The sequence below is a fragment of the Antedon bifida genome, chromosome 10, assembly GCF_963402885.1.
Source record: "Antedon bifida chromosome 10, ecAntBifi1.1, whole genome shotgun sequence".
NCBI lineage: Eukaryota > Metazoa > Echinodermata > Crinoidea > Comatulida > Antedonidae > Antedon > Antedon bifida.
Genome location: NC_136235.1, coordinates 14,683,795 through 14,704,499, shown reverse-complemented (window position 1 = coordinate 14,704,499; position 20,705 = coordinate 14,683,795). Strand labels below are relative to the sequence as shown.

The 20,705-nt window shown below is 31.8% G+C and overlaps 2 protein-coding genes across 2 annotated transcripts; both read right to left on the bottom strand.

Moving 5' to 3' along the window:
* Nucleotides 1–68: 68 nt before the first annotated feature.
* On the bottom strand, nt 69–7,561 carry LOC144853704 (alpha-N-acetylneuraminide alpha-2,8-sialyltransferase-like). The gene is made up of 8 exons (XM_078711482.1): nt 7,543–7,561; nt 5,468–5,544; nt 4,815–4,970; nt 4,320–4,455; nt 2,996–3,105; nt 2,040–2,129; nt 971–1,212; nt 69–719 (listed from the first exon to the last, which is right to left on the bottom strand). Exons 2-8 carry the CDS (start codon nt 5,533–5,535, stop codon nt 502–504), a joined length of 1,020 nt encoding a protein of 339 aa, XP_078567608.1. The 5' UTR covers nt 5,536–5,544; nt 7,543–7,561; the 3' UTR covers nt 69–501.
* A 1,937-nt stretch (nt 7,562–9,498) lies between these two features.
* On the bottom strand, nt 9,499–14,159 carry LOC144853703 (stomatin-like protein 2, mitochondrial). The gene is made up of 9 exons (XM_078711481.1): nt 14,071–14,159; nt 13,576–13,719; nt 13,046–13,145; nt 12,706–12,764; nt 12,189–12,321; nt 11,261–11,413; nt 10,998–11,176; nt 10,408–10,536; nt 9,499–9,767 (listed from the first exon to the last, which is right to left on the bottom strand). The coding sequence occupies exons 1-9, from the start codon at nt 14,104–14,106 to the stop codon at nt 9,588–9,590; spliced, it is 1,113 nt and encodes a 370-aa protein (XP_078567607.1). The 5' UTR covers nt 14,107–14,159; the 3' UTR covers nt 9,499–9,587.
* Nucleotides 14,160–20,705: the final 6,546 nt, after the last annotated feature.

Below are 20,705 nucleotides of genomic sequence, written 5' to 3'. Positions count from 1 at the left end.
GGAACCGCCCCTGTTCAGAAGCAGTGAGATGACACCCAATCCCACAACCCCACCCCCCCCCCCCCCCAACAACCTCCAACTTACAAGTCTCTATATTACTGTTAACTTAAGTCCTAAACAAGAAAATCAGCTGCTATGAACGGTCAAGATTATCTTTTCATCAATTAAAACAAAGCAGGCTGACCAACTGTACACTATACAGTAATCATAAAACGTATTTCTACAATTTATATTCTCTCCCAAAAAAAACCTAATATGTAAAGCTGTATTTATACTGTCATCAGAGTTGGCGATAACAAGTTATAATTAATACACAGTTTTCAAAGCAATAATGTCTAAAGGAAACACAATTAAATTCGTAATTTGTTTTAGAAACCTTTGTGTAGACTATGCTTATTAGGAGAAACAGACCTCTTTGTTTGCAAAGTACGAGATTTAGCCTTTGCTTTAAATGATAAAAAATATATCTGTATGCTTAGAACTATTAAGTAAATACTGATATTAGCAATCGTCGACGTGGAGTTGTAGAACACCATCCTTGTGTAGACTAAGCAATTTATCAAATTCACTGTCGAAAGCATGAGATGCTTTAGTTAATTTTACATCCTCAAAATAGTGGTAAGGTGTCGAGCGGTTGTGTAAATCTGAAGCGAATGGCCAAAAGCCATACAAATGAACCTCTTGGCAAAATAAGAGTGAAGCCGTTGTTATGTAAAAGCCTAAAACATGAACAAAAAATGAAACAATTAGATTCGATGTTATCTAATTGGTCGTTACATTAAGTTACATAATTAGTTTCAACATGGATGGAGGTAAATATATTGTTTACTTCCATGGTTTCAATACAGAGTGTAGATGCCATTCTTTGTTCAAAATTGTCTACCCAGTAGCCGAAAAAAATGTCTCTGATTTCTCTTGTTATCAAAAACGTTCCCGGAGTTAACCTTTAAGTCATTGCATGCATACTAACCTGTTGATAACAATTTGTACATGTGTTTTTTCGACCAATAGTCTTTTATCTCTCTAAAATGTTTTGGATTTCCATGTACAAATGTTACAGATTTCAAATTCTTGTTTAGTAATTTATTTAATTTAATGCTCAAGTCATAAATCCATTTTGCCGCAAAACTTGGAAACCATATGTAATTGTTGTATTCCTTCATGTCTTTTATCAGCCGGGATTGTTGACCTTTGTTTTTTGCTCTACCATATCTTTAAAAAAAACATACAGGTGAAAACTTAACATCCACGCGGAAATATTTAAGCGCTCGGATTATCAAAATTCAGAAGTACTTCCTTCCATATTGATTCGACTCACCAAACCGAAACGGGATTTCCCCACTCAACTGTTTATTCACAATGCAAAGTCAACACGTTTCCCCGATCGAACGATGGGAACTATTCAACAAACAACCAACCCATATACTAATCAGAAGACACCTTTTAATTTATAATTTGACCAATCACAAGCGATGGATTATCTGAACTGTCGCTTGTCATTGGTCAACTCGTTTGCGTTGCGCTTACGTCCTTGTCGCGTACTAGTCCTGGGAACCAAACCGTCATACCTTGCTAAGATTATATTGCTCAATATTATGAAAGGCCTATAGCGACTCTCGAGTGTGTGGATGGTGAGAAATAGCCGAAATTGAAACGGTTTTAAAGTTTCCAAAATTAAGATTATTTTAACAAGGGTAAAATGCTACGGAATTAAGTAAAATCATCTTTATGGCTTCATGGTCTCTTTCCCTTCATCCATGATGCATGAAATAGTATAAATATATATGAATATAATACTGCATACCATACATATAGTTTTAAGGCCAATTTACAAAGAGATGAGCGATAACGGTAATAACAATATAGAATCTATGTTATTCCTATGAACATTTACACGTAGGCCCGGTACACATACAAATACATAACGGGCGGATGGTTTCCGCTCAGGATAGATACAGATTCTACGTAGGACAAGATTTAATGCGGTTTTCCGCTTACCGTTACCGCTCGTCTGTGGAAATTGGCCTTTAGATACCCACCTATTCACAATAATCGAAGGGTTAACTGTTGTTATATTACTTTTAACACCTGCATCTTCTTTAAAGCGACCGATTGGTGGTGCATTGCATCTAAAAAGGAGGAAAGGTAACGGTGATTTAAATATTGTAATATAATAACATTTTTTAAAGATCACTGTATAGAGTAAGGTTTTCTAATAAAATGTTATTTTGATAACGTTTACTTGTGATTCAAATCCGAAACAGGAAAAGCAAATAGAAGTGGATGTTTAAACAACACCTTGAATTAAATTAATGAAATACACGCCTTTCGTCATTACTAACTAACATAATATTAAATACAGCAGGAACTCGTTTCTATATGACTTGTAATAGTCAGTTAGAATATATCTAGTGACAGAATCGGGTGATAGTCTAGCATCTCGAAAAACTTACTGGAGTAATATATTCTTATGCAAAATAGACTACTAATATTTAGTACTAGTAGTACGTACGCTCGTCTTCTGCAAATTACGTTGAGACTAAAGCGTGGTTCCCACTAGCGACGCAAGACAAGGACGTAACGCAACGCAAGTGAATTGACCAATCACAAGCGATGGCTTATTCGCTTGTGATTGCTAACTGTCTATAACTTCGCTTGTCATTGGTTAAAACGCTTGCGTTGCGTTTACGTCCTTGCGTTACGTTCTAGTGGGAACCAAGCTTAAAGCTCTGTGTCTTTAAACTTTATGCGACAACAAAATGTGATGCCATATATATTGAACACATTTTTATTTGATTGATTGAACTGATTTGATAGTGTAGACAAAGCTTTAGACAAGCACTCGAACGTAAGCACGTTCTGCGATAGTAATACTCCGAGGCTCGTAATTGGTCAACTTACGCGTTCTGTACGCCATTGCGTTGCGTCCTTCCCAGTGCAAACCAATATTAACGTCCAAGTAGTCGGCGCTTAAAGTGAATGCAATAGTCCTTACCTTATAACAAAGTCAGCTTGATCTATTTCATGACCACATTTACTTCCATTCAATATTCCTCCATTTCCTACAATGGAACATCTTTTGTACTCAGTCTGTTCAGGAGAATACTGAAAGATTGAGGTAGAAAGAAAACAAATAGTAAAAGTTGAACTTAAAAATACATTACAATCCAAATGAATATATAAAATGTTTACCAAATTCGGACATTGGCATGTGAAGCGCCGCTGATTATGAGCTTATCATAGAAATAGGCACTTAACAATTTTAAAATTATTTTAAAAACCAACTTCCTATTTCTATGATTGATATGCTCTGTAAACGTACCAAATTGCACAATTACAATTTAAGAACTTCTCACTTAAACATTCCTTCTGCTAGACTATTATATTAGGTCCTATTTAAGTTTACACATAAAATATTAGTTGTTGTTTAAAATAAATATAATTTAATTAATTTTAATAAATTTAAGTTTACACATAAAATATTAGTTGTTGTTTAAAATAAATATAATTTTAAATAATTTTGATAAAGAAGATGTTAGTTATGTTATTATACTGTAATTTTTTCTATCCTCAATCATATAATTATATACTCTAGGTTTATTTTTATTTTTTAGTAATGTGTTTTGTTGTGGGTCCCTGCGAGACAAGTTGTAACTTCTAGAAGGGATCCATGATAATAATGACTACCATTTACTGCTTTATCTATGATCACTTTAATATCTTATTTTGTTTATGTTCATTCATTATTATCTGAATAAATGTTATCTGTTATCTGAATCTGAATTTAAAATGGTCACCAATTTTTAATTAATCCGTTTTCTCTCTCATCCTCCTCTTTTTTAAGCGCTTTGGGACAATCTGCCGATTGTTAACAGCGCTATATTAGTTCGACAGCATTTAACCATTTGTTTACTAGAAAATCTAAAATGTTTACTGAAAATCTCATCCCATCATAGAAATAAACCTTCTTTAGTGGTAATAGAATAATCTCATTCTAACCCTTAAAAAATCATTTAAATAAAATATTACCCCTGATATGGTACAACAACTCACTTTTAAACAATTATCTTGGTTTTCTAGAATCTAGATCTAGATAAGATATCGTAGGTTTTAATTTTCTAGATTTTAGTTTTCTAGACACCAGGTCTAAAAACGTTTTCTAGATCTAGAAGACTAAGATGTCTTAGGTCTTAATTTTCTAGGAATCTAAAGATCACAACTATCAAAGTGTCCATTTTCCATTGAAAATCCCTGCATCAGCACACTTTTCCCGGCAATAGTCACATTGCTAAACAATAATTGTTGTAGGCTAAACATACCCAGTGCAGCAACTTGTAGAAAAACTCGTGTGTGGTTATTTTTTCTTTTGTAAACGTGAAATTAAAACGCTGAGATTTCCGGACATTATGCCGATTGAGAATCATTTCTGTGTGGACAGTTTTCTTTAACTCAGATCTAAAAAAAATCATAACACTCAATTTGGTTTGCAGTAAAACTATACGTCAGAGTAGAGCAAAATATTTGGCCAATTAACTTAGCGGCCTGACGCAAAGCTGCGTAAAAATACGCTGGACAAGGAAAGATCGAGTGCAATTGTGATGTCAATCTTCCCTAGTTGTGTACTATGGTGATCTGGGGTGGTCTTGTGTTCGAGTCCCATTCGATAATGTATTTGTTCGCAATGTTCTCAACGAACTTATAAGTATAAAATTACGTGAGGTATAATAAAACATCAGCTGCCTCTTTAAACTTAGCTCCCTGACGTAAAATTAGTTTTTTGAAAAAAAGTATCATCATAATTCATAATTAATTACCTTAGATCTAGGAAATTCGATATATTTTGTTTCCATGGTTTCATGAATAATTCCCGCAGAGATTGGAGACTCGGTGGTTCCGATAGATGCAATTCAGTAGGCCTATTCTTCTTCTCACCATTGTTGGAATATAACCTTCCATTACAAATTATGATACTAAAAAAGTATATAATGTGAAAATAATAAAGGTAAGTGAATTTTATAGTAATTATTACGTAATCAAGTTTGTCCTTTTTGGAGTACAGTATTCGGACCAAAAAAAAACGTTTTATAGACCCCGCCCGTTTTACTTCTGCTCCATAAAACGAACCGTGTGAATGCAGCTTATGGCCAAATTTATTGATTGATTTTTTTTTTATTAACTATAAAAACAATATATACAATATATTCTTAAAAACAGTACAATTAGGACTCAGTGTTCAATTGATATCCCAAAAAGTAATATACATAGGCCTAATCCCATTGGGGTACTTAAAAAACACATTAAAAATTGTAAAATAAAATAGATAAAACGAAAATTATTATATGAAGGTTATTATATGTACAGTAATAAACTAACATATTGTATTGCTTTGTACTTTTGTGATTAAGACGAATAATTGAAGAAAAAAAATATGAATCCATTGGAAATGATGAAAAGTTTGTTGCCATACCATAAATAAATTAACATGAAGCAAATTCCACACGTGATCAATCGTAGTCGACGCGTTTGTACATTCATATTTATACCCTGGAAAATTCAATTCAAAATAACATTTATTTACTTCCTTTTAAGATTTAAACAATAATGGAATAAATAAGAAATAACATAGACAAATATCAATACATCTGGGGGGAAAGGAAGAAGGCAGGATCCCAGAAAGATACAGGATATTGAGTCGGGTCTGCCTAGGACACAAAATGAACAAGCGGGACACGGGACAAGACAAATCAACAGAAAATATTGTGTTCAGTAGAGCATGAACCTGTCATGATTCTTACCCCGTGACAATGTAGTGAATAATTCATTCAGAATATAAATGATTACAAATGTATATAAAATAAAAATCATATATATACGAACGTTGTTCCAAGTTCAGTCATAAATAGATTCAAGTATAGTGAACAACATTTTATAAAAATATTGTAGTACAAAAATTGAAACATTAAAATAATGGACCAAAAGAAGACAAATTCACAGCAGAACTTATACACATAAAATGTAAACATACAAAAAAAGGCATATAAAAAAAACCATTAAAATATAACAAACGAAACGAACGCGTTCATCCGTGTCTATAATAGACACGATGAACGCGTTCGTTTCGTTACTATTATGATGATCAAACGCATTCGGTTCTGGAATTGCGACGGCTGTTCATAATACAGCTGCAGGCCTATGGTATGACACAGTATCGATTCTCTTACAGAATATTATTGTGTATTGACTGAGTAACAAAAGCGATTATTTATTTTGAAACACTCAATGTAAATATCATAACTTGAAAACTCTGTAAGAAAATCGACAACTGCAATTATTGTGATTATTGTAATGAGGAGGTTGAACAAGAAAAGCATATGTTATTTACATGCAAAGAAGTAAAAAATTGCTGGGTAAAATGCTGCGCTATGCTGAAAACATGTTTTTCATTTACTCAGGAAGTTACATGGGAGAAAATATGATGTCAAAACTAATGAAATATTTTCCATTTTAACTTTCTGTATTTATAAAAGTAAAGTCAGTCATAGACTTGGTCGATCTTGTAAAAAATGAACATGGTTAATGTTTACTGCTGAGTTATCAATAGTGAATTTTTAATCAAGAAAAGGCAAATAAAATGTGGTCAGATATGGACCGTAACAATTTAGCAAGGTATAACATTAACGTTTATAAAATTGATATTTAGGTAAAGTAAAATATAAATATTTTTTGATTGCCTGAAAGAGATAAAAATAGTTATATAAAACAAAAGAATTCTGTGCTAAACTATACGTACATTGTGAAGGAGTGAGATATAAGATGTATTGAAAGTTATTTAATGTCAGTTGTATTATAATAATACATTAATCAAGTGCAATGCATTGTAAACGAACATTTTATTGATGAAGAAATAAAAGTGGATCGAACCTACATAACACAATAAAAAAAGAAAATCGACACTGTCATTCCAGGGAGGTATAAAAATAATATTTTTATACCTCCCTGGTCATACCATAGGCCTGCTGTATATTATTTACTGTATTTTTTATTTTGTGTTTTTTTTATCAATTCCTTTTTTGATTCCTTTCTTCTTAAACGTTTCGTTTTTAACTGCAATGAAATTAAGTTGTAAGTTGTATGCTATGCTTTATTTAATAAAGACACCTTAACTAATTATTATACACGGAAGAACACCAATGATATATTTAGTTGGGGGCGCATAAAACACTTGAACCGTAACGAACGAACGGTCGGATTCGGATCCGCATAAGCCAATTGCAATAGGCCTATATACTATAAGCTTATTGCAATTGGCTTATATACTATAGGCCTATTTTGATTGATAAAATAAAAGTTTTAAATTGAAAAATTGCTACTGTGTAGGCCTAGTTGAATCATGAAGAATAAAACAATAAACAATATACTCATGTGATAAAGCGGTGTGGAAGAATTATAGGTATAGGCAGTAGCCTACTTCCGGATGCTGCATAATACTTATACAAAGAAAAACCATGTATTTAACTCCCTTTAAGCCTCGTCAATACAAACCAAAGACTTATGTACTGGTGTATTCACATCATTATTACTGTAGGCTCATTTTATAAGTACACTGCGATTATCCGCTCAAAATAGTAATTATTAGCAGTAAATTATACTCATTCCAACTGCATTCCTTGGGTCAATTTACCTACCATTTCCTTCTTCCAAGATGTCGAATTTCAAGAAGATTATTATTAGTATTAATTGCTAAACACTGATTGGCCAGATCATTCAACAAAAGAAACGATACTAAAAGACGCTTTTCCTGTAACAACATTTATCCTTGAATAAATAATATTACCTGCACATAACAATAATAATATTATAATAATAATCAGCAACACCGCCGTATGAGGGCGAAATACATACATAATTTATATCATATTATCTTGTCTGTACATTCTTAAGCTCCGTCTACACTATCAAAATGTATGTGACAAAAAAATGTGATGTGCCCATATATGGACATGATGGTGTCATCAGTACCATATTTGGGCATATCGCTAACATATTTGGTTTTTGTCAAACTAGTTTGATAGTGTAGACAGAGCTTTATGCGGTGAGATGATTTATAAAATTAGCTTCACTAAGACAGAACATTTTTCTGAATACTGTATATCATTTAAGTTTTCAATACAGATAATCAGCTGTCGGCATCGAGTTTGACTTTTTGTGGATCTATCACGAAATAAAAGCAAAGATATATTATTTTATTCGTTATGTTATTTATTATTAAAGATGTATTGTCCCCCAAAAACATGAACAATGCAGATTAATAAAATCAGACTTTGAATAGGTGATTTTGTAGTTTTAATCAAGTTATTCAGTTTCGTAAAAAAAAAACAGAAAAAACAAATGTTTCACTTATAAAATGACAAAATAAATGACTAAATTCAACCAAAAACCCATTGGCTGGCAGCCAATTTGACTATTTTCCCTTTAAATTACAGTTTTTCAGAGGTAAATAAATGTTTTTCGATCCAATTTTTGGTCAAAGTGGATAACTATTATATGACATAAAAATTACATATTCAACAAAAATTGTTTAAAAATTCTTTTTTTCAGGGGACTTAAATTATTATACTATTTATTTATTATTATTTGTTTAATGTGTCAATGAAGTTATTCTATCACATACTTCCTTAATAGTGGTGATGTTCTGCTGTTGGTTGACTCATAACAAACACTTACAATATTCATGTATGTTATTTATTTCAAAAAGTACCCACCTATTAAACAATAAACACTTAGTAGTGGATCATTTCTATTTAGACGCCAACATTAATTTAGCATTAAATATTGACATAAATTTCATCCCAAATATTTAATTTGTTTCCCGAAAATATTATTATTGTCCATTTCTATAAGTGTGCAATATGAAGCGACTCTTTCTTCCCTGGTGCCAAAATTACTGAAGTAAGGTAATTTCAGAAAAGATCAGAGCTGATCCTTAATTTAACCAATCACAATGCGATGGATCATCCGAATTTTGCTTGTGATTGGTCAACTCACTTTCGTTGCCCCTACGTGGCAAACCAGCTTTTGGGACCTTTCAATTTGTGACGACCTGATGAAGTGCCATTTTTGTAATGTTATAAGATAATTAATGTTTGCACTGAAACAGTACAGTATTAATTATTCCTATATTTTTATATACTTTTTCCTTGCGAAAAATGCCTAAAATTTACATAATGACCTGGAGAAATTTTAATTTCTATTCCGTTGCATTACACTACAGTAATTATGCTGCCTTTTATATTAGTGTAGATTATAGCAAGGCTGTTTTTAGTGAAGTGAAGATACCCATATTTATCTTCTATATTACATTTTTATGTACCTTCTGTATTATCGCTAAACTTTCTGTTTTCGTTTAATAAAAATACACTTGCATTATGATCAAAATCAATCAACAAAAATGATCATCTTTGTTTGGTAGTTACTCAAATCAAGAATATTACGGCACCATTCAAAAGTTTTACAGCATTTTTTATCAATTCGTTACTTTTACTTTAAAAACATTTATAAAATGTACTGCTAAGCCAAGTCACACTTGATCATAACGTATCATGATCGCTTTTTGATTTTGTATCATCTGGCGTGCTATACTCATCGGTGTTGTACTCATGTTTCATTTGGCCGTTGTCTTTTGTTTTGTCATCTATCATATCAACTGCAGATTCTGACAAAGACTTCTGGGCATTTTGTTTATTGAGGTTACCATAGATTGCTAAACCCTGAAACCAAAAAATTGATGTAAAAGTATGTATTTATCTCCCTAGCTGCCACTACACACTGCTCATTCATCTGTCCACAACGTCAAGGGTTGAGAGGGACCAGGATAACCCCCCAGGTTGAACTGGGCACAAGAGCCAGAAGTCTACATAAGCGTTATTTGGCAGCCTAAAACCCTGGCCTAACTACCCAGCTGGATTAACGTAATGAAGCAAATATAATATAGTCTGCCACCTCAGCCCCACCATGGTTGGGACAGAGGTAAGAAAGAACATTTTAGAAATATAGACCTACAGTAGGTCCCCGGAAATTGCATTGTAATTTATTTAGAAGGTAAACATTGCACTGAATTCAGCGCAGGCCGGGGTTTCCCCTTTATAATGCACACCATGTTTGTCACTGCGTCGCGTCACATCATCATCATCGGAAGATCAAACCACATGACCATGTAACATCTAACGCCATTCATCATCTTGAGATTAAACTGTTTGTTGTAAGCTGCGTATTGCTAAAATAAAGGCACTTTCGACGCTGGGGAAACTTTTTAATTTCTCAAGTCATCCCATTTACTGATTAGTCACTCAACTCAACAAGTACAAATGAATAGCAAATCAATACTATTACAATAATGGCATACGGTACCTGTGCAACCATACTACTGATGTCTCCAGTGTTTGCTGGTAGTAATACAGTGTTGGTCTCTTTAGCTAGGTTACCAAACGCACTTACATACTGCTCAGCAACATTCAATGATGCTGCACTTCCACCATGCTATAAAATAAAGATAAACATTGTAGGGGAATTCATCTTTTTAAAAATCAGAACAACTAAACTACAATCTTAAATAAAAGAAATTCAATTCACCCTTCTTTACCTCAATATATTACAATAAAAGAATTTTTGAAAAAACAGTGGGTTCTATTTTAATTTTAGAATCTTTCCATAAAGTGAGGATTTTGCAGAGCCAGAAGTCTACAATGTACCTACAGTCTTTATCACCAGAACTATGATCGGGGAAGGCCTTGAACCTGCACACAAAACATTGTGAAAAAAGTGCAAATTTTCTTGGTATCACATTACAAGAGTAACATCCAATCAGGTTGCACACACCATCCTTCATGAAGAAACATGCCACTCTTATCAACGACAGACAGACTTAATTAATTTTCATCTCATTTTCTACGTCCCTATGATTGTATAGATCACAAGACAACTCAACAACCACAACTTACTTCACTTCCAATGGCCTCAGCTACTACTTTAAGACCTTCTGCTCTGGCATTGGCTTTTGCAATGATAGCACTGGCCTCACCAGTAGCTCTGTTGATCTGTTCCATTTTGATGGCTTCTGAAGCCAGGATTACAGACCTCTTCTTTCCTTCTGCTACATTGATCTCTGACTCTCTTATTCCTTATGGGGGAAAAAGGACAAAATTCAATGACTAATTTCAACACTTGGCATTTTTTAAAGGAATATATGTTGCAGTAAGTTCACCTTCAGATTCCAGAACTCTTGCTCTTTTCTTCCTCTCTGCCTCTACTTGCATCTGCATAGCTTCTTTCACCTTACCTGGTACATCAATGTCTTTGATCTCATATCTAAGGCAACGGATGCCCCATTGCTCGGTAGCTGCTTTATTGATGGCCTCTGCAGAGATAATAAATAGTATTCAAGTACCCATTGATTTGTATTGACTCTTATTGATTTGCAGTAATTTGTATTGATTTGCATTGGTTTGTATTGACTCTTATTAATTTGCAGTAATTTGTATTGATTTGCATTGGTTTGTATTGATTTATATTGGTTTGTATTGACTCTTACTGATTTGCAGTAATTTGTATTGATTTGCATTGGTTTGTATTGATTTACATTGGTTTGTATTGGCTCTTAATGATTTGTATGAATTTGTATTGATTTACATTGGTTTGTATTGACTCTTATTGATTTGCAGTAATTTACATTGGTTTGTATTGATTTACATTGGTTTGTATTGACTCTTATTGATTTGCAGTAATTTACATTGGTTTGTATTGATTTACATTGGTTTGTATTGGCTCTTATTGATTTGCAGTAATTTGTATTGATTTACATTGGTTTGTATTGATTTAAATTGGTTTGTATTGGCTCTTAATGATTTGTAGGAATTTGTATTGATTTACATTGATCTGTATTGACTCTTATTGATTTGGAGTAATTTGTATTGATTTGCATTGGTTTGTATTGACTCTTATTGATTTTCAGTAATTTGTATTGATTTACGTTGATCTGTATTGACTCTTATTGATTTGCAGTAATTTGTTTTGATTTGTATTTACTTGTACTGATCTCTAGATCAAATAACCACAAATTCTCTAAAAACCTGGGACTATTCAAAATGCATCTGCTTGTCAAATATATCTGGTTTTGGAGAGACTATACGTACCTACAATATTGTAATTAAGCGACTCCCTTTCTTTGAATACAGTGTCCAATGGGATCTTTCCGATCTCTGATCTCATCGTTGTTTGAGCCAATTGGGTGACGGCATACTCTGGATCTTCTACACCATAACTAGCCTGCATTGAAATTCAAATACAAGATTGGAATATTTGTAAAAGACCTTTAACAACTCACCCAAAAGCTAACTAAGCCACCTTGCCCAAAGACAACAACAAGGTACACTGCAAAAACATCTCAAATTCAGTGAATTCTGACACATATACATTTTATTTTATAAACTACACAATATTCTTATAAACAATATTTTTACTAATTATGATATACTGTATGATAATATTAGACTATATATTTTGTATATTTTGAATTATTTGTTTACAATTTACATATAAACATACTGTATAGGAACCAAAAATGTTAACAATCGACTGATCAATCAAATTAAACTTTGTTTAGTATTGATTTCTACACGGTTGTACATTCTTATATCTTAACATACTTACATTATAAGGATCAATCACTCGTAGATATAGAACACCATCAATATGTATAGTCACATTATCTACAAGTAATACAAATAATACAAAATATGTTTAATTTTGAGCTAAATTATATCGAATCAAGTATAAAAAAACATATTTGTTGGGATTGAAAATAAATAATAATGTAGAAATTGTTTAGACAATACTATTTATTAGTATGACACTATCAAATTATCTCTATTTCCTTAACCTCTGTTTACACTATCAAATTAGCTCAAATGTGGTAGTGATATGACATCATCATGTCCATATATGGGCACATCACATAAAGTTTGATAGTGTAGACAGAGCTTTACTGTACCGATTGTTATAGCACTTTGTTCAGGAATCGGAATTGCAATTTCTTTTAGGCTTTGAACATATTTTACTCGATCAAGCACTGGTATAAGGAAATTCAGACCCTGTAACAAAATAAAACACTTTTTAGATCATCAGAGTATAAAACACAAAATTATTTGTAGGCCTACTGTAAATCTCTTGATACACCTTAATGGAATTGTATAACCCACTATATCACCTGGGAGAGGTGCATCATGGATACATCATTTACAAATACTTATTGACGCAGGCATGCGTCAACAAATCTAGATGGTACGACACATGGTGTGTCAATATCCGTCACTTTACCACCCACCATATTATGAACATGATCACAATGCGTCAAAATGGGTAGGTCATGGTCACCTAAAGGTAAGTCACTTTTGTTAAGCAGGGGTGCGTCATGGTATTCATAAGGTATGGCGCACCTCTCCCAGGGTCGTATAGTGGGTCTTAGTGTATAAGGTACTTTGGATTGAATTTCTCTAATAAATATTTAGCACACTTTCTTACTGGTTGCAACACTCTTTGGAAACGTCCCATTCGTTCAACAATCCAGGCTTCCTGTTGTGGGACAAACATTACAACAGTATTCATTGGCAGACCAGATGAATGCCTACATTGAACTGCTGCTGTCGACGCACTTGGAAGAAGCCTCTGCAAAAAAAAAAGCCAAGGCTAAATTAGAATTTTGTAATTGAAAAAAATTAGTATATATTTTAGGCATGGCATGGAGCTACTATTTTATAGTTCCATGTTTTAGGCATACAACAAAACAAAAGTTACAGTAATTGAATACGACAAAAATGTCAAGGAGGGACGAATTGACTATAGTCTAACCAAGCCTGCAAAGAGTTGTTTTCCGCGGAGACCTGAATGAATTTAAATGCATGCCGTTTTAAGCCAGGCCTAGCCAGTTAGTAAGTATGTAGGGAGTACACTATCACATAAATAGCATTTAAAATTGCATTATTGGCTACTTTCTATAACTATCATTTCAACACAAACCTGGGCTAAACGAATTCCTTGGACACTCCTTAGCATTTTGTTTAATATTATATTAAAATATGATGTAATATTCTTGATCTACTGCAGGTATATTATGTAGTTGTTTTTTGATAACAGAGAACTATCACTTATGCCATCCTCGTATATAATTAATTTCGTACGGAAAATACATTTATTGATTATATCATTAGGTAGAGTATCATTCTTATAATTAATTATCAGTAATATATATAATTTTTTAAATGTTAGGAATATATTTTAAAATAACTATAAATAGATACATAATTTCACAAACACGAGATGTTCTTTTCTGCCTGAAACCTAGGCCCCTAGTAGGCCTCCTTCTCCTCTGCTCTCACTTCGTTCGTTTCGCTACCTGATCCATGCAGGCCTAGGCCTAGGCTAGACTGGATATTAAGATTGCAAGCCAAAAAGGTAGATTTAGAAGCATATTTTATTGATTACCCATCATAAGTGTCACCCTTAACAGATAGTTAAGCTATGTTTGTAGGTCATAGCTTATTTTAGACAATATTTTAGCCTCCAAAAAGGGCAGATTAGGGCCTAGGTATAGCTAGGCTAGGCCTAGCCTTAGGCTAGCCTAGGCCTAGGTAGGCTAGCATCTCTCTATCTAGCTAGTAGCCTAGGTAGGGTTAGGGCTACTAGGCCTATAGCCTAGGCCTACTACTAATAGAGCTAGCCTAGTCTAGCTAGGCCTAGTAGGCTACTACTAGTACTACTAGCCTACAGTACTACTACTAGCTAGGCTAGGCCCACCTGGTTAGGCCCTACTAGGGAACTGGTAGGCTAGCTAGCTAGGCCTACTTTAACTTACTAGCTAATAAGTAGCTAGGCCTAGGCTAGCCTAACTAGCTAGCTCTATGTATTCTAGTTAGAGCCTAGGCCTAGACTAGTTTATTAGGCCTTAGTTTAGGCTGATTATGCCTGCCTAGGCCTAGTTAAATAAATAGGCATATAACCAGGCTCAGTCTAAACACTCTAGGCCTATCTATATGAGACCTGTGCTATTAATTATAGGACTAGGCCTAGGGCCTTGCTAGCTAGCCAGCAGAATGGTATAGAGAGGCATAGGCCTAGCTAGGGATAGGCTGGGGGGTCATAGACAGCCTATCTATATAAAATATTAGTGTGTAAGTTGATTTCATTGCTAATGGCAAGGTATTAGGCCTGTTTATTTTCAGGTTGAAAGCAATGGATAAAGAGAGATTCAATTCTACAACAAAAGAGACAAAAGTCAAACTCAAACTGATAATTAACAATGTTTCCAGTTAATTAATGTTAATTATTTTGATAGATTGTAGTGACCCTAACTACCTTACTGTTTGTGTATGGCTGTAATATTATATTAAATGTCATCACAATTAGTAAGGTTGTGAGGCTTCACAATTTCAAACAACTCTTCTTGTGTCTCTTCTTCATGTGGATGGATTAAAAAGTACTGTGAGTATTGTACAGAAGAACAAACTCTTTATATGAATATATCATCATCAATCGCAATATCAAATATAATCAGTGTAGTCAAAATTTGATAACTTAGCATGCATCTTATAATATCTACATCATCAATAATTAATATTAATACTCTACATCACATTGTTGGATATGATCAGTGTACTGTAGTCATAATTTGATAACTGAGCACGCATCTTTTAATATCTACATCATCAATAATTAATATTAATACTCTACATCACATTGTTGGATATGATCAGTGTAGTCATAATTTGATAACTGAGCACGCATCTTTTAATATCTACCTTATCAATAACTATTAATAATATCCTATATCACAATTTTGGATATGATCAGTGTAGTCATAATTTTATAACTGAGCACCCATCTTTCAATATCTATTTCATCAATAATTATTATTAATAATCTATATCACATTGTTGGATATGATCAGTGTAGTCATAATTTGATAACTGAGCACGCATCTTTAAATATCTACCTCATCAATAATTAATATTAATAATCTATATCACACTGTTGGATATGATCAGTGTAGTCATAATTTTATAACTGAGCACGCATCTTTAAATATCTAAATCATCAATAATTAATATTGATAATCTATATCACATTGTTCGATATGATCAGTGTAGTCATAATTTGATAACTGAGCATGCATCTTTTAATATCTACCTCATCAATAATTAATATTAATAATCTATATCACATTGTTGGATATGATCAGTGTAGTCATAATTTTGATAACTGAGCACGCATCTTTGAATATCTACCTCATCAACAATTAATATTAATAATCTATATCACATTGATGAATATGATCAGTGTAGTCATAATTTGATAACTGAGCACGAATCTTTAAATATCTACCTCATCAATAATTATTATTAATATCATATATCACATTGTTAGATGTGATCAGTGTAGTCAGAATTTGATAACTGAGCACGCATCTTTCAATATCTACCTCATCAATAATTAATATTAATAATCTATATCACATTGTTCGATATGATCAGTGTAGTCAGAATTTGATAACTGAGCACGCATCTTTAAATATCTAACTCATCAATAATTATTATTAATATCATATATCACATTGTTAGATGTGATCAGTGTAGTCAGAATTTGATAAACTGAGCACACATCTTTTAATATCTACCTCATCAATAATTACTATTAATATCTTATATCACATTGTTCGATATGATCAGTGTAGTCAGAATTTGATAACTGAGCACGCATCTTTTAATATCTACCTCATCAATAATTATTATTAATAATCTATATCACATTGTTGGATATGATCAGTGTAGTCATAATTTTAAAACTGAGCACCCATCTTTCAATATCTATTTCATCAATAATTATTATTAATAATCTATATCACATTGTTGGATATGATCAGTGTAGTCATAATTTGATAACTTAGCAAAAATCTTTTAATATAGATACATCATCATTAATTAATATTAATAATCTCTATCATACTGTTGGATATGATCTGTTTAGTTTTTTAATATCTACCTTATCAATAACTATTAATAATATCCTATATCACAATGTTGGATATGATCAGTGTAGTCATAATTTTATAACTGAGCACCCATCTTTCAATATCTACCTCATCATTAATTAATATTAATAATCTATATCACACTGTTGGATATGATCTTTTTAGTTTTTTAATATATACCTTATCAATAATTATTATTAATAATCTATATCACATTGTTCGATATGATCAGTGTAGTCATAATTTGATAACTGAGCACGCATCTTTTTTATCTACCTCATCAATAATTAATATTAATATCATATATCACATTGTTAGATGTGATCAGTGTAGTCATAATTTGATAACTGAGCACGCATCTTTTAATATCTACCTCATCAATAATTAATATTAATAATCTATATCACATTGTTCGATATGATCAGTGTAGTCATAATTTGATAACTGAGCACGCATCCTTAAATATCTACCTCATCAATAATTATTATTAATATCATATATCACATTGTTAGATGTGATCAGTGTAGTCAGAATTTGATAACTGAGCACGCATCTTTTAATATCTACCTCATCCAATAATTATTATTAATATCTTATATCACATTGTTGGATATGATCAGTGTAGTCATAATTTGATAACTGAGCACGCATCTTTTAATATCTACCTCATCAATAATTATTATTAATAATCTATATCACATTGTTGGATATGATCAGTGTAGTCATAATTTGATAACTGAGCACGCATCTTTTAATATCTACCTTATCAATAACTATTAATAATATCCTATATCACAATGTTGGATATGATCAGTGTAGTCATAATTTTATAACTAAGCACCCATCTTTCAATATCTATTTCATCAATAATTATTATTAATAATCTATATCACATTGTTGGATATGATCAGTGTAGTCATAATGTTATAACTGAGCACCCATCTTTCAATATCTACCTCATCATTAATTAATATTAATAATCTATATCACACTGTTGGATATGATCTGTTTAGTTTTTTAATATATACCTTATCAATAATTAATATTAATAATCTATATCACATTGTTCGATATGATCAGTGTAGTCATAATTTGATAACCGAGCACGCATATTTTAATATCAACTCATCAATAATTAATATTAATAATCTATATCACATTGTTGGATATGATCAGTGTAGTCATAATTTGATAACTGAGCATGCATCTTTTAATATCTACCTTATCAACAACTATTATTAATAATCTATATCACAATGTTGGATATGATCAGTGTAGTCATAGTTTTATAACTGAGCACGCATATTCTAATATCTACCTCAACAATAATTAATATTAATTGTCTATATACCAATATCGAATATGATCAGTGTAGGCCTAGTCATTTGATAACTGAGCATGCATCATTTTATATCTGCTTCAAATATTAATATTGTCTTAATATAATAAGTGGTTTGAAGGATGTTTGCAGATGGCCTTTTTTGCATTGTAAAGTTTACACTTTAAAATCTGTCAATTTATCCAAAAAGGTCAAACTTTGACCTATTTTAATAAAATCATTTCATAAGTTGTCTTCTTTTATATATTTAGTAGTGATAATCAATATTAAGTGGTTTGGACGATGTTTGTGGGGTGTTTTTATAAAGTTTGCATTAAAGTTTATGCAATTTACATGGTAAAATATGTCAATTTATCAAAAATTGACATTTTTTATCCCAAAAAAGTCAAACCTAGAGCTATTTTAATAAAATGATTTCATAAATTGTCTTCTTTTATAGTTTTAGTAGTGGTATAATCAATATTAAGTGGTTTGGATGATGTTTGTGGGGTGTTTTTTTAAAGTTTGCATTAAGTTTACGCAGTTTAAATGGTAAAATCTGTAAATAAATTTTAAATTTTAAACTTTATCCAAAATTGACATTTTCACCCTAAAAAGTCAAACTTAGAGCTATTTCAATAAATTTATTTCAAAAATTGTCTTCTTTTACAGTTCTAGTAGTGATATAATCAATATTAAGTGGTTTGAATGATGTTTGTGGGGTGTTTTTTTTTAAGTTTGTATTAAGTTTATGCAGTTTACATGGTAAAATCTGTAAATTTATCCAAAATTGACATTTTAAAACACAAACTAGGTCAGAAGCTTGTAAAAAGTGAAAGAAGTCATTATATTTTAATATTGTTTGGTCTACCCATAGTTATAGGTAATAAAGATGCCTATCATAGTCAAATGGCAATAACTAATTAGCCGAGACCAATGACATTTAAAACAACTCCTACTTAAAATTCCCTACTTATACAGTACAGCAGCTTTTTGATTGGCTGCAAGTTTAGTTTTCTGTTCGTTCATCAGAAATGGTACAACTAATTATTAATCAACAAGATTACTGAGTTCTTTAGTATTTCCGACACATTTCCTTTTTAATTGAATTATTAATTTAATGGAAATTCGTCATAGGCCTATTATAGCAACATATCATTTCTGGAAGAGTATTATTACGGTCTGTATGTATAGATCGATGTTAAAACACACGTCCTCATTTATCACATTATTCATTCACTGCACATTTATTCTGTTAAGAAGAACTGGGACCCTCAATAGAAGCCAAAGCATGTCTCATGATGGCCCCTACAATACATATGAAACATAAAAAGATATGGAATATTTTTATTTTTACAACAGCACACGTTCATCATAAACGATGCGTTCTTAAAAGTATAAATTTAAACAGCAAACGGATACAAATCAATAGGGTGATTAGAAACAAAAGAATAACACATTTTCAAAACCCATCGACTTGATCTCTCGTATACAGTAAATTTAACAAAATCACACTGATCATATCCAACATTAAGTATTATTAATTATTATTGATTAGGTAGATATTAAAAGATGCGTTATATCAAATTATGAATACACAGATCATATCCAACAATGTGATATAGATTATTAATAATAATTATTGATGAGGTAGATATTGAAAGATGCGTGCTCAGTTATCAAATTCTGACTACACTGATCATATCGAACAATGTGATATAGATTATTAATAATAATTATTGATGAGGTAGATATTAAAAGATGCGTGCTCAGTTATCAAATTCTGACTACACTGATCATATCCAACAATGTGATATAGAGTATTAATAATAATTATTGATGAGGTACATATTAAAAGATGCGTGCTCAGTTATCAAATTCTGACTACACTGATCATATCGAACAATGTGATATAGATTATTAATAATAATTATTGATGATGTAGATATTAAAAGATGCGTGCTCAGTTATCAAATTCTGACTACACTGATCATATCGAACAATGTGATATAGATTATTAATATTCATTATTGATGAGGTAGATATTAAAAGATGCGTGCTCAGTTATCAAATTATGACTACACTGATCATATCCAACAATGTGATATAGATTATCAATAATAATTATTGATGAGGTAGATATTAAAAGATGCGTGCTCAGTTATCAAATTCTGACTACACTGATCATATAGAACAATGTGATATAGATTATTAATAATAATTATTGATGATGCAGATATTAAAAGATGCGTGCTCAGTTATCAAATTCTGACTACACTGATCATATCGAACAATGTGATATAGATTATT

Coding starts and splice junctions, on each gene's coding strand:
- LOC144853704 (XM_078711482.1), bottom strand. CDS start 5,535: ATGAATGTACAAACGCGTCGACTACGATTGATCACGTGTGGAATTTGC. Junction 4,456..4,814: donor TCGAATTTCCTAGATCTAAG/GTAATTAATTAT, acceptor GATTTTTTTTAG/ATCTGAGTTAAAGAAAACTG. Junction 3,106..4,319: donor TCTACAAGTTGCTGCACTGG/GTATGTTTAGCC, acceptor TCAATCTTTCAG/TATTCTCCTGAACAGACTGA.
- LOC144853703 (XM_078711481.1), bottom strand. CDS start 14,106: ATGCTAAGGAGTGTCCAAGGAATTCGTTTAGCCCAG. Junction 12,322..12,705: donor GAGTGATTGATCCTTATAAT/GTAAGTATGTTA, acceptor ATTTCAATGCAG/GCTAGTTATGGTGTAGAAGA. Junction 11,177..11,260: donor AAGAGTTCTGGAATCTGAAG/GTGAACTTACTG, acceptor TTCCCCCATAAG/GAATAAGAGAGTCAGAGATC.